Consider the following 19,911-nt stretch of genomic DNA (forward strand, 5'->3'; position numbering starts at 1 on the left):
CGTTGAGCGCCTAAATAAGTAAGTCAATAAATCAATTTATCAAAATAACAAAAAACAAAAAAAAGAAAAAGAACAACACAAAAAAAAAAAAAAAATAAAAGGAAGGAGAAAAGAAAAGAAATGCTGCTGCCTTTTAATATTGGAAGTTTTTTGAACGTTTTTTGTTGGTCCGTTTCGCAAATCCCAAGCAAACATTGAGACAGAGGAAAAAAGGAAGGAAGTCAAGAGGTTAAAGTGGGGTTTGGGCCAAGAAAGATACATAAACAATGATAACTGTAAAGTTTATCAATTTGTAAAATGACAGCCACAGACATGGGCTCTATGTATGTACATACATATGTATTCTGGTTTGCCACAGCGGCCTATACATACGATATTACAAGATTATCTACGATATTCGCATGGTTGTGGTCAATGATAAGATGTGAGCTTTCTATGTCAATTTTTAAATTGAAAAGACTTTAATATCAAATGAATTGGCACAAAATAGATACCAAATCAAAACTATTCAAAAAAGGTTTATCTATGTCTATTCGTAGGCAAATAAATCAATTGTCTATGGGCAATCAAAACAAATGAAAACTGTGGTTTGGGTCAAAGCTAAAAGCTTTAACTTAGACTTGGTCCCATGTAAGAAATTTATCAGATTTGAGATAGTTAGTTCATATTCCTCCTTTGCTCTAAGCCAATCAACCGGCGCCGGAACTGATAGCCTGCAGAATTTTAAAGTCTCAAGCAATTATTTTTAATAAATAATAATCAAAACTTTGCCTACATAAATATTGTTTTACAAAATCGCAATTTTTATTCATCTCATGGGGTATACAAATATCGTACATCAACAACAATATAATTATCGTTTTCTGTGTGTATGAGTGTGTGTTTGTGTGTGGGGTGGGGGGGGCCAATATAATTTTCTATACTCAGCACCTTTTAAAAAATTTACATCTAATCAAGAGTTTCTTTTTTCATTTTTCAGGACATCATCATCAGGCTGTAAAGGAGCCCCAATAATTATATATTCATTATGTGTACACATGTCTAGATGGATGTATGTATTTGTGTGTTGTTGTAGGTGTTGACTGAACTCTGAGGTTGGCTTTTTGTGTTTTTTTTTTTATAAATTACAAATAATAAAAAAACTTAAATCTTAGTTAACATAGGGAAATAGTTAGTATGCTCTTGCAGTTGTCAGTTTAGTAATCTCTTTTTTCGTTATCTTTTGTTTGTCTTTTCATTATCGGATTCAGCTAATGCCAATTCTACTGCAAGAGTATAACAAATTCGGCTTACCGAATTTACTTTCCAGGCGTATTTTTAAACGATTTTGTAAAGATTTTTGGATTTTTTTTGTTCTTAAACATTATTATTGCATTTCAGGCATAAAAATAAAAAATTATTTAAAATTAAGACTGGGGTATAGCTTTTGTTACCAAATAATCTGTTCTCAGCTTAAACTTATGTATATAGAACGAAACTTGATTGATTATTTTATGGCATTTCATGCGCGAATGGTTCAAAAATCAAACAAAAAATGCAAAACAAAATAGCAAACAATTCCAAATTCTATATTAAATATTTTAATAAGTGTGTGTGTGAGTGTGTGTGTGTGTACGAATTTCTGTCAACTGGAAATGATGTGCTAGATGTGTGCGTGAGAATGGAAAGCTACATTTGAACCATTTAGGCATGAAATGCCTCAAACAAGTGTATTTCTTTTTTGTTTTAATTTATAAATATCGTTTTGAATTTTTGTTTTTGTTGCATTGACTAATAAACATTTGTGTGGTTACTTTTAAATATGTTTTCTTGATTTGCACATATTCAACATTCAACAAAAAGGAAAATATATGTATTTATTTTATATCAAAAAAAAATTGAGTAAATATTTCAACATTGCTTTTATGTCTTAATTTGCTTGGTATTTTTTTTTTTTTTTTTGAAGATTCCATTTAGTTATGTTGAATTTGGCTCCTTTTTCTATGCTTAGAAAGATTTTCATATCAAATTTATTTTTGTTGTATAGTTTTTCTTTTCTTTATGTACAGCAAATAATCGAATATTGTGTATTTGTCTGTTAGTTTTGTTTAATGCAATTATTTACAGTGTCAACAATAATGCCTAAAAACTAAATAATAATTCTTGTTTACAAAAGTTTATTTAATTTTCGTTTTTCTCTTTCGCATTTTCTTTTTTTTTCTGCTTGATTGTTTGCTCGTTTGCTGACTTAACATAAACACACAAAAAAATGTTGCCTGCTTCTTAACCTAGACATATTATTAGTATTATTTTATATACATATATATATATATGTATTCATTTATATATATACATATGTATCTATTATATGTACATTGATGTTTATTTCATGCGATTGATGACTAAATCTGCTACCACCTGCAGTCCCTTCTGATACGGTGACTCTGTCAGCTCCTGGGCCAGTCGTATCGCCTCGTTGCAGTGCTTTTTGGCCAAAAAGCGCGTCTGTTCGAGTCCATGGGACTTGTGGACCAACTCGAAGGCACGTTCCACATCGCCAGGTTCACTGAAGCGACGCATAACCATGGGATTCAGCTCGGGGTACTGCAATAGAAATGCGTAAATGTATGTGTTATTATGCAAGTTTTGGTATTTGGGCGGCCGGCTAGGCGGCGCATGCCAAAGCCAAACTTCTCCACTGCATCTCTATATATGGTTGGTTTAGCTTTTCACTATTTGCCAATGCAGTGGCGTTTAACGCGCTGTTTAGGACGCACTGCACGCGTCTGTTAGTCGCGAGCTGCATAACAAATGGCCAACACTTTGTTGGCGTTAATGGTTAACGAAACCGTTTAACAGACGCATAAACCCACCCACTAGTATGATATCATCATCGATCGGGAATGCACTTGAGGATGCAAAAGCAAACGAAGATGTAGTCGAATAGCCAATACCAATATTGATGCTTATACTGGCAGCAGTGGCGGCCTTTAAAATTGTATAAATGGGCGACAAACATGGACGGTGAGTGTGTCCTCTTTGTGGCCGCCACTGTGCGATTCATTGCTGACATTATTGGTAATTGAATAAAAACCCTGCTGTTGGCACTGCAATAAGGAAGTCTAATTGGCAGGCATCGGGAACTCACCTTTTCGCATGCAAAGAGCACTGGAGCTGTGGCCAGGCCCAGTTTCAAATCCGCTGCAGTTGGTTTTCCCATTTGCTCTGTAGATGAGACAAAGTCCAACATATCGTCAACCAGTTGGAAGGCCAAGCCAATATTTCGGCCATATTGGAAAGCCAATTCGGCCACATTATCATCGGCCTGGGCAATGACAGCAGTCTGCATGAAAAAGAATCGTTAATTAAATGCTGAACGACAAAATGTTATGCGTGCGCAAACTAATTGGCAACAATTACAATTCAATCATTGTGGTAGGTACTTTGTGTTTGTATGTGTGTATACTAATGTATGTATATGCGTGTTACTCACCGCTTTCAATGCATTGGCAATCAGCGAAGCGGTCTTCCTGTATGTCTTGGTCAAATAATGCGCAAAACGCTCGTTCTCTGTTTCCCTTGAGCCGAGCTGCATGAATTCGCCTTGAACCAAATCGGTTAAAATCTGCAACGACAACAACAACAACAATTACAAAAAATATTTAAGTACAATGCGTCATAAATATGCCATGTTTTATTTAGTTTATAGCCGGATTGTTCTTCACCGACACAAAGAAAAGTGCACACTGGTTACAAATTGATGAAAAATATATTTTTACATGAATTTTGTAGTCAATTGTCAATTCCAAGAAGTTAAATGCCAATTTCTGTAAATTTTCACATTAAAAACATAACTTTTAAAAACTATTAAAGAGGGGAAATGAGGGAAATTCGCTCCCAAAGAAGGCAAACTAAAAACTAATAATTAATTGCAATTAATGAATACTTTTCCAGCCTATTGAATAGCTCCATGTTTTAAACTTGTTCTTCTTGTTCTATGTATGTTGTTCCTATCGTTTCATTGGTTTTCCCGATTGTACAGATTGAATAGAAGTATCCTTGAAGAGTCTATTTTTAGCCTTCTTGTTGATTAAGAAATTATTATTTTTGTATTTGCTTAAAAGAAGACTCAAAAATGCTTTTTGCATATCCCCGACTTCAGTTTTAGGTGAGGTACAATAACTAAATATAAGGCTAAAGCCGTGTATAACTAAAAATATGACCCAAAAATTAATGAAAATCTAAGAAGTAGTGGTTAGGGTACCATTTGGTTCCGACATAGGACTCATTTGACTATATGATTAGCTAAATATGATCAGCTCCTTACAAATCCAATAAATTTAAGGCACATTATCAGAATTTATTCACAAAACTGCAACTGCTTCTGCTTTACCCCATTTAATGATAATTTATTTCCAGCTTATATCACTGTAAAACTGCATAAAAGTAGCAATTTGTTATTCCGGTCAAAATTGTCAATAAATCTTTCAGTTTTTTTTCCTGAGAGAGTCCCATGTATAAACTGAGTTTGTCTTACTCACGTCATTTGGGCATTTCCCTAAGACTGTGTGATTAATTTGGAACCGAGGTTAAACTAATGCATTTCATAATTTCTGTACAAACTATTTTTAGTTGCTTAAACTAATTTGATGTGACAAACCCTAAGACCCGCAGACATTTTTGTCTCTGGGTGTGTGCGTGATGCTGAAGGTGTATAAATATATGCGCATACATAACTTCCGCATGGCTAACTCTCTAAATGCAAAGTGCAAACACAATTGTGCCAAATATTTCAAGCAAATAAAGTTTCATTGAAATTATTACTTGGGATCAACCGACCAACTGCCGAAAGTTTTGATCATTTTATGGATCTATCTGTACATTTTTTTCTAGTATATACGATTTTTTTGTTTGTTCGGCACGCCCTTGAGTATTAGGCATATTCATTCATTCAAAACTCACAGACGGTTGTAAAATTGTTAAATAAATACTAGATGGATTTTTATGCGTATGTGGGCGCTCCTCAGCCATTGACGACTCTCAAGGAGTCCAAGGTAAGGTAAGGCCGATATGGACAAATCCGAAGTTGACTTTCAATGTTAATTAACACCAAGAAATGAGTCCGTCTAGCAATAGTAACAATTTGCATCATTAAAATCAAAAATGTTATAGCATACTTCATTTGACCACAATTTTTTCACGCGAGTGATCTGTCAATTACAATTCTTGGGAGTTTCCATCATTAAAATGTTGCCCAATTTCTGTTATTCTATCATTTTAGGATTATGGCCCTTAACGGAGCGGTTTAACCCACTATCAAAATACAGAAATAGCCATAAATTGTCTTCATCAGTTAGATGTATGTACGTTCTAGTCATACATTTTTTTGTTGTTTGAATGCCGTCAACGTCTTAGAAGCCGTTCAAAAATTATTCAGGCACGTGTCTGGCATATTAAATAAGAAAATTTTGTGGATATGATCGCTAGAAGCAGAAATAAAGAATTATAACTTCTTTATTCGGCATGTTTAGAATTGAGTTCAGATGGATTTAAACTGATATGAAAAGAAACCGTAGTTTAGGAGTCATCTCCAATCAATTTCCATTCACGTTTTAAATCCAAGAACTTGTTTTTCAGGCATATATGGAAATGATGACAGGCTGTTAAAGAAAGCATCAACTTGCCATTAGATGTATACATATGTAAAGTTAATGTGTGGGCTATGCAAATAAGACTGATTATGCGTTAGATCTCAGCAGATATACGAGAAATGTTAATAATTATACATACAAACATTTTGTGGCGGTGCAAAACTCTAAGATGGCCAAGCCACACCTTGGAGATCTTTAACTTCCCATGCAAACACACTCACACTCCCTCCTCTATCCGAATTTGTTACGCATGTTTTGCGAATTTTCGTATATATCAAATAGAAACGTTTTTCGGAGGGGCCCTCGAAACGTAAACAAGTTTAGTATTTACTTTGGCCATTAACTCGGGGTCCACCATCTAGATTATGTAGATATTCAAGCATTTGCTCTAATTTCACTCTCGCAGATGAAAGTGAAATTGGCAACTGACTAATATGAAATATATGTAAGCATAGAAATCAACCAGCTAGCTGGTTGCCCCACCTGTACGTGTGTGTTTGTGTGTGGGGCAATAATTTAAGGAATTTCGCATAATATGAAAGGGTATAATCAACATGCGAAACAGGAAAGAAGTGCAATAAGCAAGCAAGAGCCAAAAAGTGAATGCCTGCCCTTCGCCTTAGCCTTGGACATTGACCAGGGACGCAGGAAGTGAAGAATACATCCATAAATATGGCAAGCCTTCGGCCAACTGAACGGAGTCAACCTTTTTGCTTTGCGGCCAATTAGCCAGACAGGTTTGCTCATCAAAGAAGCAGCAACTTTCCTTAATTTAAGAAAAAAAAAAAATGATTTTCTTTCTCTCTCCTCGTGTGAAATTTACCACTCAATTCGATTACGTACACACATCTCAAATATATATATATATAGTATAAGCATATGTACTTATGTATATAGCAAATCCGGGTTCTTTTTGCGATGGCGACTTTTACGTATGAGTTAAACAAATAGTTAAACATTATTTATATTTACGTTGGCAATTTACGAGTAGTAGCATAAAATGTGCCAAGTACTTGAAGAATCCATAGCAACTAACCGATAAGTATTGAACATCAACTAGTGGGGTGGGATACACATACATACATATGTAAATACATATACCTACTATGAATGTTTATTTAAGACACAATAGTAAGTATAGAATTGTTCCTCGAAATCAAACGATACAAAGTAGCTGAGTTGTCTCTGAATACTGATTTCTATCCATAGATCTTGTAGAACCAAGAACTTAGCCCATGTATAAGTTGAGTTTTTTTAACTTAAACTTTCCATCTTCTTGTGTGGTATTCTTACCTTACTCAAAACAATTGTCACATCATCGCTTCTCAGGCGAGCTATCATAATCGAGGCAATCGATAATATATAATCACCAGCCATTGTGACCTGAAAAAGACACAGAGAAAGAGAGAGGGAAAATTCAGTGTTAAAGACGATCAAGATGATGAAAGAAACCCGAAATACAGTTAAAAGGTTGCAACAAAATTATGTTGCCAACATGACTAAGCCAACGATAAAATCATACAAAAGGAGTTAAATTAACAAAAATTGTTAATTTAGTTTATGCATTCACTCAAGACATGCCCCGGAAGGGTAAAAATGCAATTTTAATGACGAACGGGAAAAACATTTTATATAGATATATCTATATGTATATGTAGATATGGGTTTAATCAGTCAAATCATAATGAATTGAAATGATGCAAGAAGGCAATGATGATGATGCTGATGATGCAGACTCGTGTTGACAGAGTCAACAAAATGCCAATCAAATCAAAATGCGCAACAAATTGATGTCAAAGTCAAAGAGTTCAGTCTGAATTGACTTTGGTTGGGCGGAGGAGGAGGAGGAGGAGGAGGAGGCGGATGATAGCTGGATGATCTTCACAGTCGTAATATTTGTTTTTTGTTTGATTTTGGCAAACAATTCGAATGAATGGCACTTACCTTTTTATGATTCCATAGCGCATTCACACTGGGCTTGCCGCGTCGGAAATCCGATTGATCGATGACATCGTCGTGCACTAAACTGGCCGAGTGTACCATCTCGGAGAAGAGAGCTATTTGTCGTTGTTTGTGTACTAATTGGCTGTCAAGGCAATAGGCAGAAAATCAAAAAAAAAAAAAAAAATGCAAATAAATTTGTAAATTTTTCATTTCTATGCTCTTTGTGTGTGTGTGTTTAATTTGGCTCACACACACACACACATTTGAGACGAATTTCGCAAACACTTGCTAATTATTTACACTCGTCTACAAAAAGTGTGCCAACATGAAAAGATCTTCTTTTACTTACTGTGACTCGTTGTTTAGATGATAGTTTATTGCCTTGGCCATCAACATGGTAACCATCGGACGCAGTGCCTTGCCCTGTCCATCAAAATAATAGCTAGCAATGGTATCCAATTCTGGCTGTGATGTTCCCGACTGCAACAGCTGGAGAAAAAAAAAAAAAAAAAAAAAAAAACGATCATTTTACCAAATGAAACACAAACACCGGAAAAAAACTCCAAATTGCTACAAAAAGTTCCCCAAATCTGGACAAATGACGTAGCTAACCGGACCCTAAGTCTAACAAACATATTTATTCATTAGACCACATTTAAGTGTTTAGGCTTTTTGTATAGAGTCTCTATACATATTTATGAATAATAAAAAGGCGGAATAATTCGTCGACTCAAAGAAGTCATTTAAATTGGATTTCCAACTTACATCTCTCACATCGTCATAGAAATATTTCAGTTCATCGTCGAGTATTATATATGGATCGATTTGTATTTCTCGGACAGGTCCAGCGGGTTGTTGGGTATGGACTGAACTATGTTGGCGTAGGTTAGTCTTGGAGCATTGTGAGTACTTCAGATGATGGCTGCAACTGTGTGGATTTTGCTGCAACAAAAATAGAATATATCTTAGAATTAGATTGGCGTTAACAATTGGTATATAAAGTGCAGCAATTATGGCCAAAGTGTGAATAATCGAGGGGCAAACGTGCTTTTAAAAATGTTAAATTACATCGTTTTAGGTTGGTTTTTTTTTTAAATATTTTTTTGCTATTTTGGAGTCACTTAACAACTTTCAATTCAAATGGCTGGCACAACTAACAAGTTTCTTTGGCCCGCAGCAGATCTATTTTTCCCCTTTTTTTTTGACACGGCAGCCGCAAAATTAATAACTGGAAAATTGCAGCAGGCAAAAGCAAATGGCCAACTAATTGAAGTTGATTATTTAGCGCCCTCACGACTCTTGACCTTGTGTGTGTTGGTGTGAGTGTGAGTGTGAGTGTGTTTGTTGTGTAGCCACAAATCCTTTTGTTGTTGATAAATAATACTACTAAATACATAAAAAATATTGTATGAGCATGACACGCGCAGTTAAATCGCTTGTCAACATGTTGAGGCAACACCTCAAAACAACATAAAATGTTGCTCGACATTTGACTTGGTTTATTTATGTAGTTTTTCTGCTACTTTTGTTGATTTTGTATGCAATTATGCAACGGATTTTTGGTGTTTGGCATTTGGTATGTATATAAGTGTTTTGCTTCTTGTTTTTCTGCCAGCCAACCAGTCAACCAGCCATCCAGTCAGCCAGCCAGTCAGTTAGTCAGTTTGTCTGTCAATAAAAGCGATAACATGTAAATTTTATGTTGCCAACTGGAACTGTCAACATTGTAAGCCATGACAGGGGCGTATCGATGGGGGTACGAATCATTGATTTCTAACATAACCTAGAGCAACCACATATTTCAAAAGGTTTCACTAATTTTTACTTTATAAAATTTTCCAGATTGAAGTCTTTTCAAGTCTTTGGGCGTGGCTGATTACACATCATCGATCGAAAGCATCAGCAGCATCATGTTGACCCACTTGTCATGCAGATACATAGATGTTAAGAGATCCTGCTCTGATCATTCAGTCAATGACCATAATCAAGAGAGCATAACTATTAACGCCCTTGGCAGGTGGTCATCTTCTTCTTTTACAGCATCGTCATCATCGTCATCATCTCTGATGCACACGTGTGTGTTTGTATGATGAACCCTGAATGATGATGAAACTGGTTCGTCAATGATTTCTTTTCATTCAAATCAATTTGCTTGACCATTCAAAAAGGGGCAAGCTTGTAATGACCCAGTTTCATATTAAATATATGTCATAAACATTTTATTATTATTATTTTTCATCGTCGTTTTTCGTTTTTGTTGTCGTTGTTGTTTGTCTTTGTGTTAAGTAGAAAGCTTATTACAAAATCGAAGTAAGACCAAATTAAATTCAACTCGTTGAAACTTTCATTTTCAATATGTGCGGTAAATTGAAATTAGTGTAAGAAAGTGAGCATTATTAAAGGTTTGTTGTGTTTTTTTTTCTCTTTTGCAAAAATCAAAAACCCACGAAAAAAAACACACAAAAACCAACATCGAAACGTGCAGAAATGCATTTAATTGTGGCTATTTTTTTCATCGTTGGTTTTTGGCCAACTACGTTGAATGATTTTTAAAAACATTTAAACGGTTTTAAAGTCTGGCTTCTGCTTCCACGGCAGGTGCCGCCGTCGTCGTCGTCGTCGACGTTTTGGCTTTAAGTTCAAGCAAAGTCTTTTAAGTGTCTCTAAACAAGTGGATGGGTAATAAACTTTTCGACGTCTGTCCGTACTCTGTTTAGATGTGTGGCCCCATAAATGCATAAATAATTATAATTATGTTTTGAACTCAATTCTGTGTGGTGGCATGGCGATACACATAAATATACCTGTGTTTTTATTGACTAATAATATCAGTTAATAATTGATCATTAAGCGAGCAGCAACTTGGCCATTTTGTGTAGTTCTTGTTGTTGTTGTTGTTGCTTTTCAAGTGCGTGCAACAACCAAACCAAAATAGGAAGCAAACATTTTTAGTTGTTCGTTGCACTTGGCTGCTGATCGTTAACCGAGGACTTGGTTTTTAACCAATGCGTTTAATGTGGCTTATATTATATAAGGGAGAAATGTGGAGGAGAAATGATCTATAATTATTTATTGCTCGTCTTGAATCATTATTCCCTTTAATTAATTAGAGAATAATCAAGTGAAATTTTCTTCAAATAAGGTATTTCCTTAATCCTCTCTCTGGTGTTTTAAAGGTTATTAAACTTGTTTCTACCAAAACTTTATACAAATTTCTCCTAAGACCCATCTATAAGATGGCAAAGAGCATTATTTGAACACTTCAGACTCTAACTCTAGTGAAATTATAGAAAATATCAGTCGAGTGACAAAAATGAAAAATCATTTAATAACTTTGCCAACTGTTGTCATGGCCTTTAAGTGCCACAGGCTGTGAGCCTAAGCCCCAACTTGGTGGTCTATTCATTTCAATACTTTGGCCAAAACGAGCCACTTTAATCTTCTCATCGTCTTAGCAACATTCACACAAAGTTAGCCACAAAGTGAATAACCAACCAACCAACTAACAACAAAAACAACAACACAATTGGCGGCAGTCCAACTTTCCCCCATTGATTGAAACAAGAAAAATGAAATAAAATAAAATAACCTCCGACAATTTTCATTTAAATATGCGTTTTTCAAGTCATTTATTTAATTATGACAGCAACAAACAATTACAAAAGAAACCAAAAACCAAAACAAATATACAGAAAATTATAGTGTTACCCCCCAAAAAGACGAGGAGGCAAGTGCGAAATCAAATTTGATTATCTTAAACGCCTCGGGGCGCTCCCACGACATATGTCTCCATATATATATACATATATAATCCTCAACACTTGTCGATTGTAGAGCTTGAATTTCAAACTGAAGATGAAAACAATTTAAAAGATTGTTCAACATTTTTGAACCATTTGTATATGTATATGTACATACTCTAACTAAAGAGTTTTGTAGTTTTCATCAAGCCAATGAACCAATAAATTTGAGTTGTCAATCGAATTCCAAATGCTGTAAGTTGCTGGTCGATTTTAACTTAAAGTCTAAACACGTTTTAGCTAATAAGGGAAAAAAAAAAACAAATCGCACAAATCATTTGCTTTTCCCTCACTTTCAAAAGGGTGTAAAAACTTCGACACATTCAAATCAGCTTCCGTCATACAAACGTTTGTCTCTTTGGCTCTTTTGGTTTCTTTTTTTTTCAGTTTATTTGTTGCCTGCCTGATTGATGTCATTTTGATTACAAAATTGTTGCATTTTGTTATTGATGGGCTTATGGCTTACTTATTGTTATTATATTTTTGCTCTTGTTTGCATTGAAATTTGTGAATTGTGTGTAGGTCTGGGTCTGTCTTCTGGTTTTTTGGTCAATTTGTATGCCGAAAAAATGTTGTTTGCTTTTTGCATGTAGCTATTTTAATGGAGGTCGAACCGTCAGACACACAGACTTACCATAAACATAAAAATTGATGTTGGCATTTGAAAGCAGTCGCAGAGTTTGCTTTTGGGCATTATTCAGCCATAACAATTACTTTATATGCAAATTGAGTGCAAGGAGAACATTACGAAGTGGTCAAAAGGAATAATCATTTCTTTTCCCATAAACCGGAACTGTTTCTAGGGCCTTATGAATGTAATTTCATTGAATTTAATTGCTGCCAAAAAAGAAATGCGACTGACTTGATCAGCTATGACAAAGGCCACCAAACAACCATACACACACTCACACACACACACAGAGACAAATAGCGGAAGCTAACAACAACAGCAACAAAATAAGGTATTGGTCAAAAGCGAAGACAGCAACAGCAATAGCAAACACAACAGCCATGGCTAAAAGAAATAACATTAAATTCAAGAAAGTGAGCAAATGCCTCTTTGGCTGAGGGCCGCCGCCAATGATGACGATGACGACGCCGATGAAGACGAGGCATTGGTCTCTCTTACTTTCCCTTTTTGTCGTTGTGGCCCGGCCTAAAGCTGACATAACCAAAACGCCCGCTAGGGTAGAAGACTACCAGAGATAGTGGGCATACACAGAGAAACAGAGTGGGAGAGAGTGAGAGAGGCAAACCATCGGTTCGGGGACTGCAGAAATCGCTGGCCAGGGCCAGTCCATTGTTTGCTTGAATGTTTCTTTGGTATGTCTGTAATTTCTCTGTTCGATTTTGACTGCTGCTGCTGCTGCTGTGGCTATTACTGCGGCTAGTTAACATGCGTGTTAACAATTCAACAACGTCTCTCACACTCATTTCAAGTGAGTGTGAATGTTCAATTTGAGTGTCTGAGTGAGTGTTTGCCTCTAACTAGGCAATTTACTTACAGACATGTTGCCAAAAGGCATTAGCATTGTGCCATAATAGCCGTCATTGAGAATGTTTCTTAACCCAGCAGCAGGCAGCAGGTTATGGGCAATGCAATTTTATGACTCAATACATCAATTCGTCACGGCTTTATAACGTCAAGATTAAGCCCATCAAACACTGTGACGAAAAGTCGCTCTGATTGCCCACTTATATACCAATAAGTGAAAGCCACTTTTCTAGAAGTTCTCAACATTTTATGATTAACATTTAAATAAATTTTGATAAAGGAGAAAGAGTCAAGTAAGAACTTTTTATTTAGATTCAGTTTTTTTTGACCAGAGTCTGGCTGATGCTGGCCATTTATTTTTTAGTCTTGAACTGGTTCACACCTTATTGCCTGCCCGATCAACACTAAATGCTGTATGTATGTACTTTGGACCTTGCGTAATACGATTTACAATTGAAATTAGTGCATGATATCTAACACGTAGACGGCTGCTCCTATAAATATGAATTTGTGATCAACTTCCGAACAGAAAACCAATAATAACAAGTGGCTATAACTCATAAAATGACATTTTAGGGGTTTGGTAATTATGACAACATCTGTCAAATGAAAACCCCCAAAACGGAAAAATTTTTGGGCAAATTGAAAACCAGTTAATCGAGGGAAAAACTTGTAGATTCAAGTTTATCCTGCATTACATAAAGATGAATGCAAATGTTAAGGAAAGGCAAAATATTACAAGAAAAATGTGAGAAGGAGGTAGGGAAAATATGGTAGGCAAGTAGGAATGTGGAAATAACAAAACCAAAAGGGCAAACAATTAACCAATTTCAAATGTAAATTAAGTGAAACCAAATTACACTAGAGCCAATGCAAATGTAGGCAAACAAAACTATTTATCTCAAATTTCAGAATGTTGAACAAACAAAATGTGATGAACTAAAAGAAAAGAAAAGAAAAAAAAACGAAGACGCAACATGGCTAACGGCCGGGCTTGTCTTGGCCTGGCCTCCATTTCATCTCACACACAAATGAGGCAATCAGTCTGGTATAATCAAATTTATGTTAATTGATTGATAAAGCATCCAATGTATAGAAAAAATAATAATAATAAAATGCTAGATAGGTACATACATACATACATATATATATACATATATATGAAAAACTGAACGACATTGATGAAATGTGGGCTGACAGTTTGGGTAAACGCGTCGGCTTTTGGGCCCAAAGTTATGCAACTTGACCAAAGCTTCAAACTTGCTTCAAGCCGTTACACGATGGTGCGGCGTTGCTTCTTTTTGGTTGCTTTCAAATCGAAATTCGAAATTTCGGTTTTGTTGTTAAACAAAATGAAATGAAATGAAAGAAAATACAACGCTGAAATCATTAACAGTTAACAGTTGCTGGCCGCCAATGCCGATGCCGATGCCGATGCCGCCAATCAACCAGCAAACCTCTCTGAAACAGAAGAAACCACAAACCAGTTTAGGACAACACCGAAACGCATGCGTCTTTTGGAATTGGGTCAGCAAGTACGAGGCGAAAAAAAAAATAAAACAAAATACCAAAGCCAAAGGCAAAGCCAAAGACCAAAAGACCTCAGCAACAAAAAAAAAAAAAAACAGAAACAAATGAAATGCAGGTGTAAGGCAGGTTGTATGAAAGTCTAAAGCCGCTTAGACATGCCCAAAAAAAAAAAAAAATACGATAAACAAAAAAACGAACCTCTGGTGGGTCTGAAACCATTTTCCCCCTCATCAAATTTTCATTTCCCATGTTAATTGGATAATTTAACAAATTATCAAATGCATTTTCATGGTTAATCCCTTTAAAGAATTCCAATTTGTTGTTGTTTTTTTTTTTCGTTTTCTGAATATTTTCATTTTAACCCAATTTGCTTTGCCATTTTACACTCTCCCCCCATTGGCCATTGGCGAGTGAAAGTGTCTGTGGCCAACAACAATAACAAAATGCAGAAATAAAGATTCGGCCACAAAGACAAAGATTTACGATATGACCATCTCGTGCATACGACAGATATTTACATATACATATACAAAAATTATCTTATTTTTAACATATTTATGCGCAAATTAATGACTTTCTCACAAAGTTTTGGCCAGTCCAAAACAAAAACGACAAAGTTGTGAAAGATTTTCAAATTTTAAGATGAAACTCAAAGAAATCTTAGAATTGAGTCATTGTTAAAATTGTTACAAACAAAAAGAAATTGGCAAAATTTTTCAATAAGGGAAGTTTCTTTATCTAACTAATGTTCTATTTGTTTGGATATTGACCCTTGATCAAGAAACTCTTAAAATCTGAAACTCAAAATGAATTTTTGTTTTTTTTTTCTTTTAATTGCCGAGCATCTTTTCTCTTTCTCTCTCTCTCTATCAGTAAACTTATCAAAATTCACACGCAGTCGTTAAACTTTTTAACAAATTTCACGCGTTTGCAATGAAAGTGAAAAGAAGAGCAAGAAGAAGCATTAGCCAAAAAAAAAACACACACACAGACGGCATTGACCACGGGTCGAGGGAGGAGCCCCCAAAAAAAAAAAAAAAAAGTTGTTGCTTGAGTTGGTTAAGATGAAAAATAACTAAATTCCGCAATTAAATCAATTCAAAGATAAGGAATACATGTATTGGCAATTTCGTGAAGAGCATAGATAAAAGACAATAAATTTTCTATAACTAAGGAAACACCGACTATGCTAATACTTTACAAACTCTAAAGTGTTGCAACTTTAAGAAGTTGTTCTAATTCATAAAGACATATCCTTCTGACTTACCCTTACTTTGCTTGTGGAGCTTATGAAGTTAGGGTATTTAAAATCAAAGCGACAATTTGTGAATTTTTTGATTGCTGTTGTTGTTGTTGTTGTTGTTGATCAAAACAATGCCAACATATGAATGAGAAAAGAGACAAATGAAATGAAGAAGAAAGTCAAAGAAACCGTTAAAAAGTGAATTTCTGGTATAACTGGGAGTTGTTGTTGTTGTTTTTACTGTTGCTATTGCAGACTATTATTAGTTGGCGTTTATATATACACATATATAGCCACATACATACATACATACATATCTATATGCTTTTTTTTGGCGACTTAGCTGCCGCTGCCGCTGCGACGTGCGCTTTCTATTTGCGTTTTGTGTATTGTTTACCTATGATAGATGAATGTATCAGTTACCAGGTGTGTACGAGGGATATTACAAAAGTTTCAGATGACTTCAAGTTCGGCCGACAAATTAAAAGCCAACAAAATCAATTGGTAGCATTCCCATAAGTGTTCCATGTACGATATGAATTCCAAAAGTCAGTCAAATAATGAAAGAATTACAGATTTCTATAGTTAAATCAATTTCTAAGCTACTCAAAATAGTTATTAAATAAATCTGACTGGAATTTAGCATGTTTTAAATTGGCATCAAACATTTCAGAATTTCAAACAGTTTAAATTCGATTTTTCAAAACAAATTATGATGTTCAATTATATTCAAAAAACATCTGCAAAAATATCATCTTTTCTTTATAATTGTAAAATTGACTTAAATTTAGATTATGTACAGTTTGGTTTGTCTTTGAGAAATTTTCATAATTATTTGATATTCACAAAACTTGAAGCGAGTTTTTATATAAAACTGGAAAAGGATGTTTAACATAAACTAGAACAGGAATACCACTAATAATTGACAATGTTCTTAATGTTGTTCTATTCTCCGGCAGAACCTGAAGAAGATGTTTACTTAAAACTGGAAAAAGAAGTCCGAAGAAACGATGTACTTATTACCTTAAAGAACAACTCCTGAAGAGGAAATTGAGCCACACAAATAGATAACTGTTATATTAGCAAAAAGCCTGTTAGTCTTTTCGAATTATGTTATTAAAAACTATTAAAATTTCCCTCGCATTGTTCAATCAATTCGGCTTTGGCATGAATTTGGTAGTTGAGTACAACCAAAATGCATAAATAATGCCAACAACGACAATTGCATACAAAATATAACTACAACAATCAAAAATTTACTATCAAATTTATAACGTTTTATTTTAAATTCCTTTTTTTTTATTATTGCTTGGTATTGACATTATTTTAACTGTGTTAACCCATTGCTGTGCATTGCCATTGATCTCTGACTCGTTTCAAATGTTGGGTCAGTGGTCTTACATTGTTACAATGAGCTTTAGTTGTTTATAGACAGTTAACCTTTTGTTGTTTTCGTTAGTTGTTAGTTTAAATATTTATGAATGCCCGAAAAAACCTTGAATTAGGGCTACAGTCTAAGCCATATTTGAATTAATGCATTTTGTTTGGAATCTCTTGTCCAGAATTTGCAATGTTAAAGCAATTAAAATCAATTTACAATGAGCATTTTTATTTTTGCGAGGGCCATGGCTACTAACTAATGTTAAGTATTTAGTAGGCCGTGCTAAAATGGCATGCTATAAAGCAATATAAAAGAAAAATTGTGCACTAATTGCTCTTGCCTATACATGGAAAAGTGCATATTAGTCAAGGCAAATAAAATTAATATGCACCTTGCAGTTTAAGATGGTTTCGAATAAAGGAAAAACCAAAACTAATATACATATATTGAATTATATATATAAATATTATTATTTTTTTCTAGTTAGAAAGTTAAAATGCTAAAATGAAATCATTTTAAAATAATATATTACCATCAATATATTGACATTGACCAAGTCAACGAAAATTGGCTATGAAATGTTGTTAAACTAGGATCTTAAAAATTTTGATTTATGAGAATCCAACCCTTTTTTTTTTTTTTTTTTGCTAATACTCATAAATCTTAAATGTGGAGTTACTTTTATGACCTTAACGAATATAAATGAGGCCACTTTATTGATTCTAATTTATGTTTTGGCTAATTGTTTTAGTTTTTCAATGGAAGGACAAGTTAATAAACCCTAAAACCTTTTGACTAAATTATTATTGAAACTTTACTGAGACTCAATCCATGTTTAAGTTACTTACTATTTACTTTATTGATCATTGAAATGTTCTCCGAATTTATTGTTTACTAATACATTTATAAGATAAATAAAGGTGACTAAAATTGACAATTGCTTGAAATTTTTTGGTTAAAGGCGGTGGGGGAAATACCCACAAAAAAAAAAACGTAATCCACTCGAAATGATTAGCTCAGGAAAAAATTAGATAACTTTTCATCAGTAGAGCAAAGTGATAAACCATATGCTGGCACTAGACATAAGTATTTCCTATATGTAAGCAATTCAATAAACTGATGTTAAACGAGTTCATAGTTTTAGAAGCATTGCTAACTAATGTGAACCGATAAACATTAATGAATATGAGCAATAAGTAACAGAAATAAAAACACATAGAAAAACAAAAATACAAAATATAACAACAAGAAGGAAAACCAAATTGCATAACATAAAAAAAGGAGGAGGCAAAAAAAAAAACAAAAATTACAGACTTGTCAACAATATAAAAAAGATGACAAACTGCAGACAAACATAGTATGTATAGATACATACATACATATATTCATAGGCATTCAGTGTGGGAGATGGAAAGAGAAAGAAATGTTTCACCTTGCCAATATGCAAGGCAACAAAAAACAAAAAGGAAAAACAAAGTTGCAGCTAGCGGCTTCCGCCAATAACAACAAGTGGGAGCTGCTGGTGCTGTTTTTGCTGCTTTTGCTTTGGCCGCTGCTTTTTCACGGCACTTGCACAAAACCAGCAATGGCCAACGAAGACCAATTTCACTTTCATTTTCCTTTTGGCTTGGCGAAAAGAAAAGCGGACAAGACAGGCAAGAGAAAAACCAAGAAAAAAAAAGTATTGTAAAAGAAAAATCCAAAAACCAAAGTCACGCACTGCCAATGCACTTTCAGTGTCTTTCAATGAACTTACCAGCAAATCGAGATAATCCTGGCCAATGCTGAAACTTAATCCATGAAAACCACGCCTCAATTGTTGAGGCTGCTGCCGCTGAAGAGGATACGCTGAGGATGCTAATGATGATGACGATGACACTGACGTTGATGTTGATAATGACTGACATCTAACAGCGAATAGTTGGCAAAGGAACTTGTGCGTCTGTTGGCGACGTGAACCGCACGCTAGGCGACCGGAAGTAGTCAGGCAGGCCATATTGTTTACAAAAAATTTTCGAACAATTTATTTGCTTTTGTACTATTTATCTCTTCCTTTTTATATAATTGTTGTGTATATTTTTGTGTTAGAAGTACTTTAATTGCACAGAAATTATGTATCAAGTACGGATCATTATTGTAAATTTTCTTTGTAGTAAATATTTTTGTTTTAATCTTTTATATTCCTTTGGTTTTTTTCGCAGGATTTTTGGCACCATAAAACACACACACGCCCGTCGAATTATGTTGTGGTTGAGTTAAGATTTCTTTGAGTTTTCTTCTCCAATATATATTGAATTCCGATTTAGGAAGCGCGCTTTGCTTGCGTCCGACTCCAGCAGCTCCAGCTAAATGTTTTTTTTACAAAATCAAAAAACCGAAATCTGGCCGCGCTTGCGCATTTCAAATTAACAGTCGAAAAGGTAATATGTTAAAAAATTAACATTATGTTATCACAATGTTACCTAACATGGGACAACACACAGCTGTTTGATCGTAAACCGATCGTATTGGTGCAAACATTTCACTTTACAGTTTGAGAAGCATTAATCACCTTGAGGAACACCTTTGGCCGGCCTTGTATTTCGTAGGAAGAGGTATGCACGCGTTCGCTGATAAGGGAAGAATCGGAGGACGGCCAGAATTAAGAGCCCTTTTTAAGGCACCCATACACTACACACACACACACACACACTTTGACGCCAGCGTCTTATTGACCAACACTTTGAGAGGGTGTCGATGTCCTTTTCGTTGTTGTTTTTGGTGCGGCAGTGGTTGAAATTTATTATTTTGCAATTTTCCTACTTTCCACTAATTTTCTATTTTCACGTAATAGTATCAACAGCTGTCTTTGGCATGCCGCCGAGCTAGAGATGGCCAAAACAGTTAGG

At 34.8% G+C, this 19,911-nt stretch overlaps 1 protein-coding gene across 1 annotated transcript; it reads right to left on the minus strand.

Annotated features, from left to right (window-relative positions):
- Positions 1 to 780: 780 nt before the first annotated feature.
- Positions 781 to 19,877, minus strand: qless (decaprenyl diphosphate synthase subunit 1 qless). The gene is made up of 8 exons (XM_068295969.1): positions 18,780 to 19,877; positions 8,340 to 8,516; positions 7,924 to 8,063; positions 7,575 to 7,716; positions 6,924 to 7,013; positions 3,473 to 3,604; positions 3,128 to 3,322; positions 781 to 2,583 (listed from the first exon to the last, which is right to left on the minus strand). Exons 1-8 carry the CDS (start codon positions 19,017 to 19,019, stop codon positions 2,362 to 2,364), a joined length of 1,338 nt encoding a protein of 445 aa, XP_068152070.1. The 5' UTR covers positions 19,020 to 19,877; the 3' UTR covers positions 781 to 2,361.
- Between the last annotated feature and the right edge of the window lie 34 nt (positions 19,878 to 19,911).

The sequence above is a fragment of the Drosophila tropicalis genome, unplaced genomic scaffold (genome assembly GCF_018151085.1).
Source record: "Drosophila tropicalis isolate 14030-0801.00 unplaced genomic scaffold, ASM1815108v1 contig_859, whole genome shotgun sequence".
Taxonomy (NCBI): Eukaryota; Metazoa; Arthropoda; class Insecta; order Diptera; family Drosophilidae; genus Drosophila; species Drosophila tropicalis.

Coding starts and splice junctions, on each gene's coding strand:
- qless (XM_068295969.1), bottom strand. CDS start 19,019: ATGGCCTGCCTGACTACTTCCGGTCGCCTAGCGTGCGGTTCACGTCGC. Junction 8,517..18,779: donor AGGATTATCTCGATTTGCTG/GTAAGTTCATTG, acceptor TTTTTGTTGCAG/CAAAATCCACACAGTTGCAG. Junction 7,717..7,923: donor CATCTAAACAACGAGTCACA/GTAAGTAAAAGA, acceptor TTGCCTTGACAG/CCAATTAGTACACAAACAAC.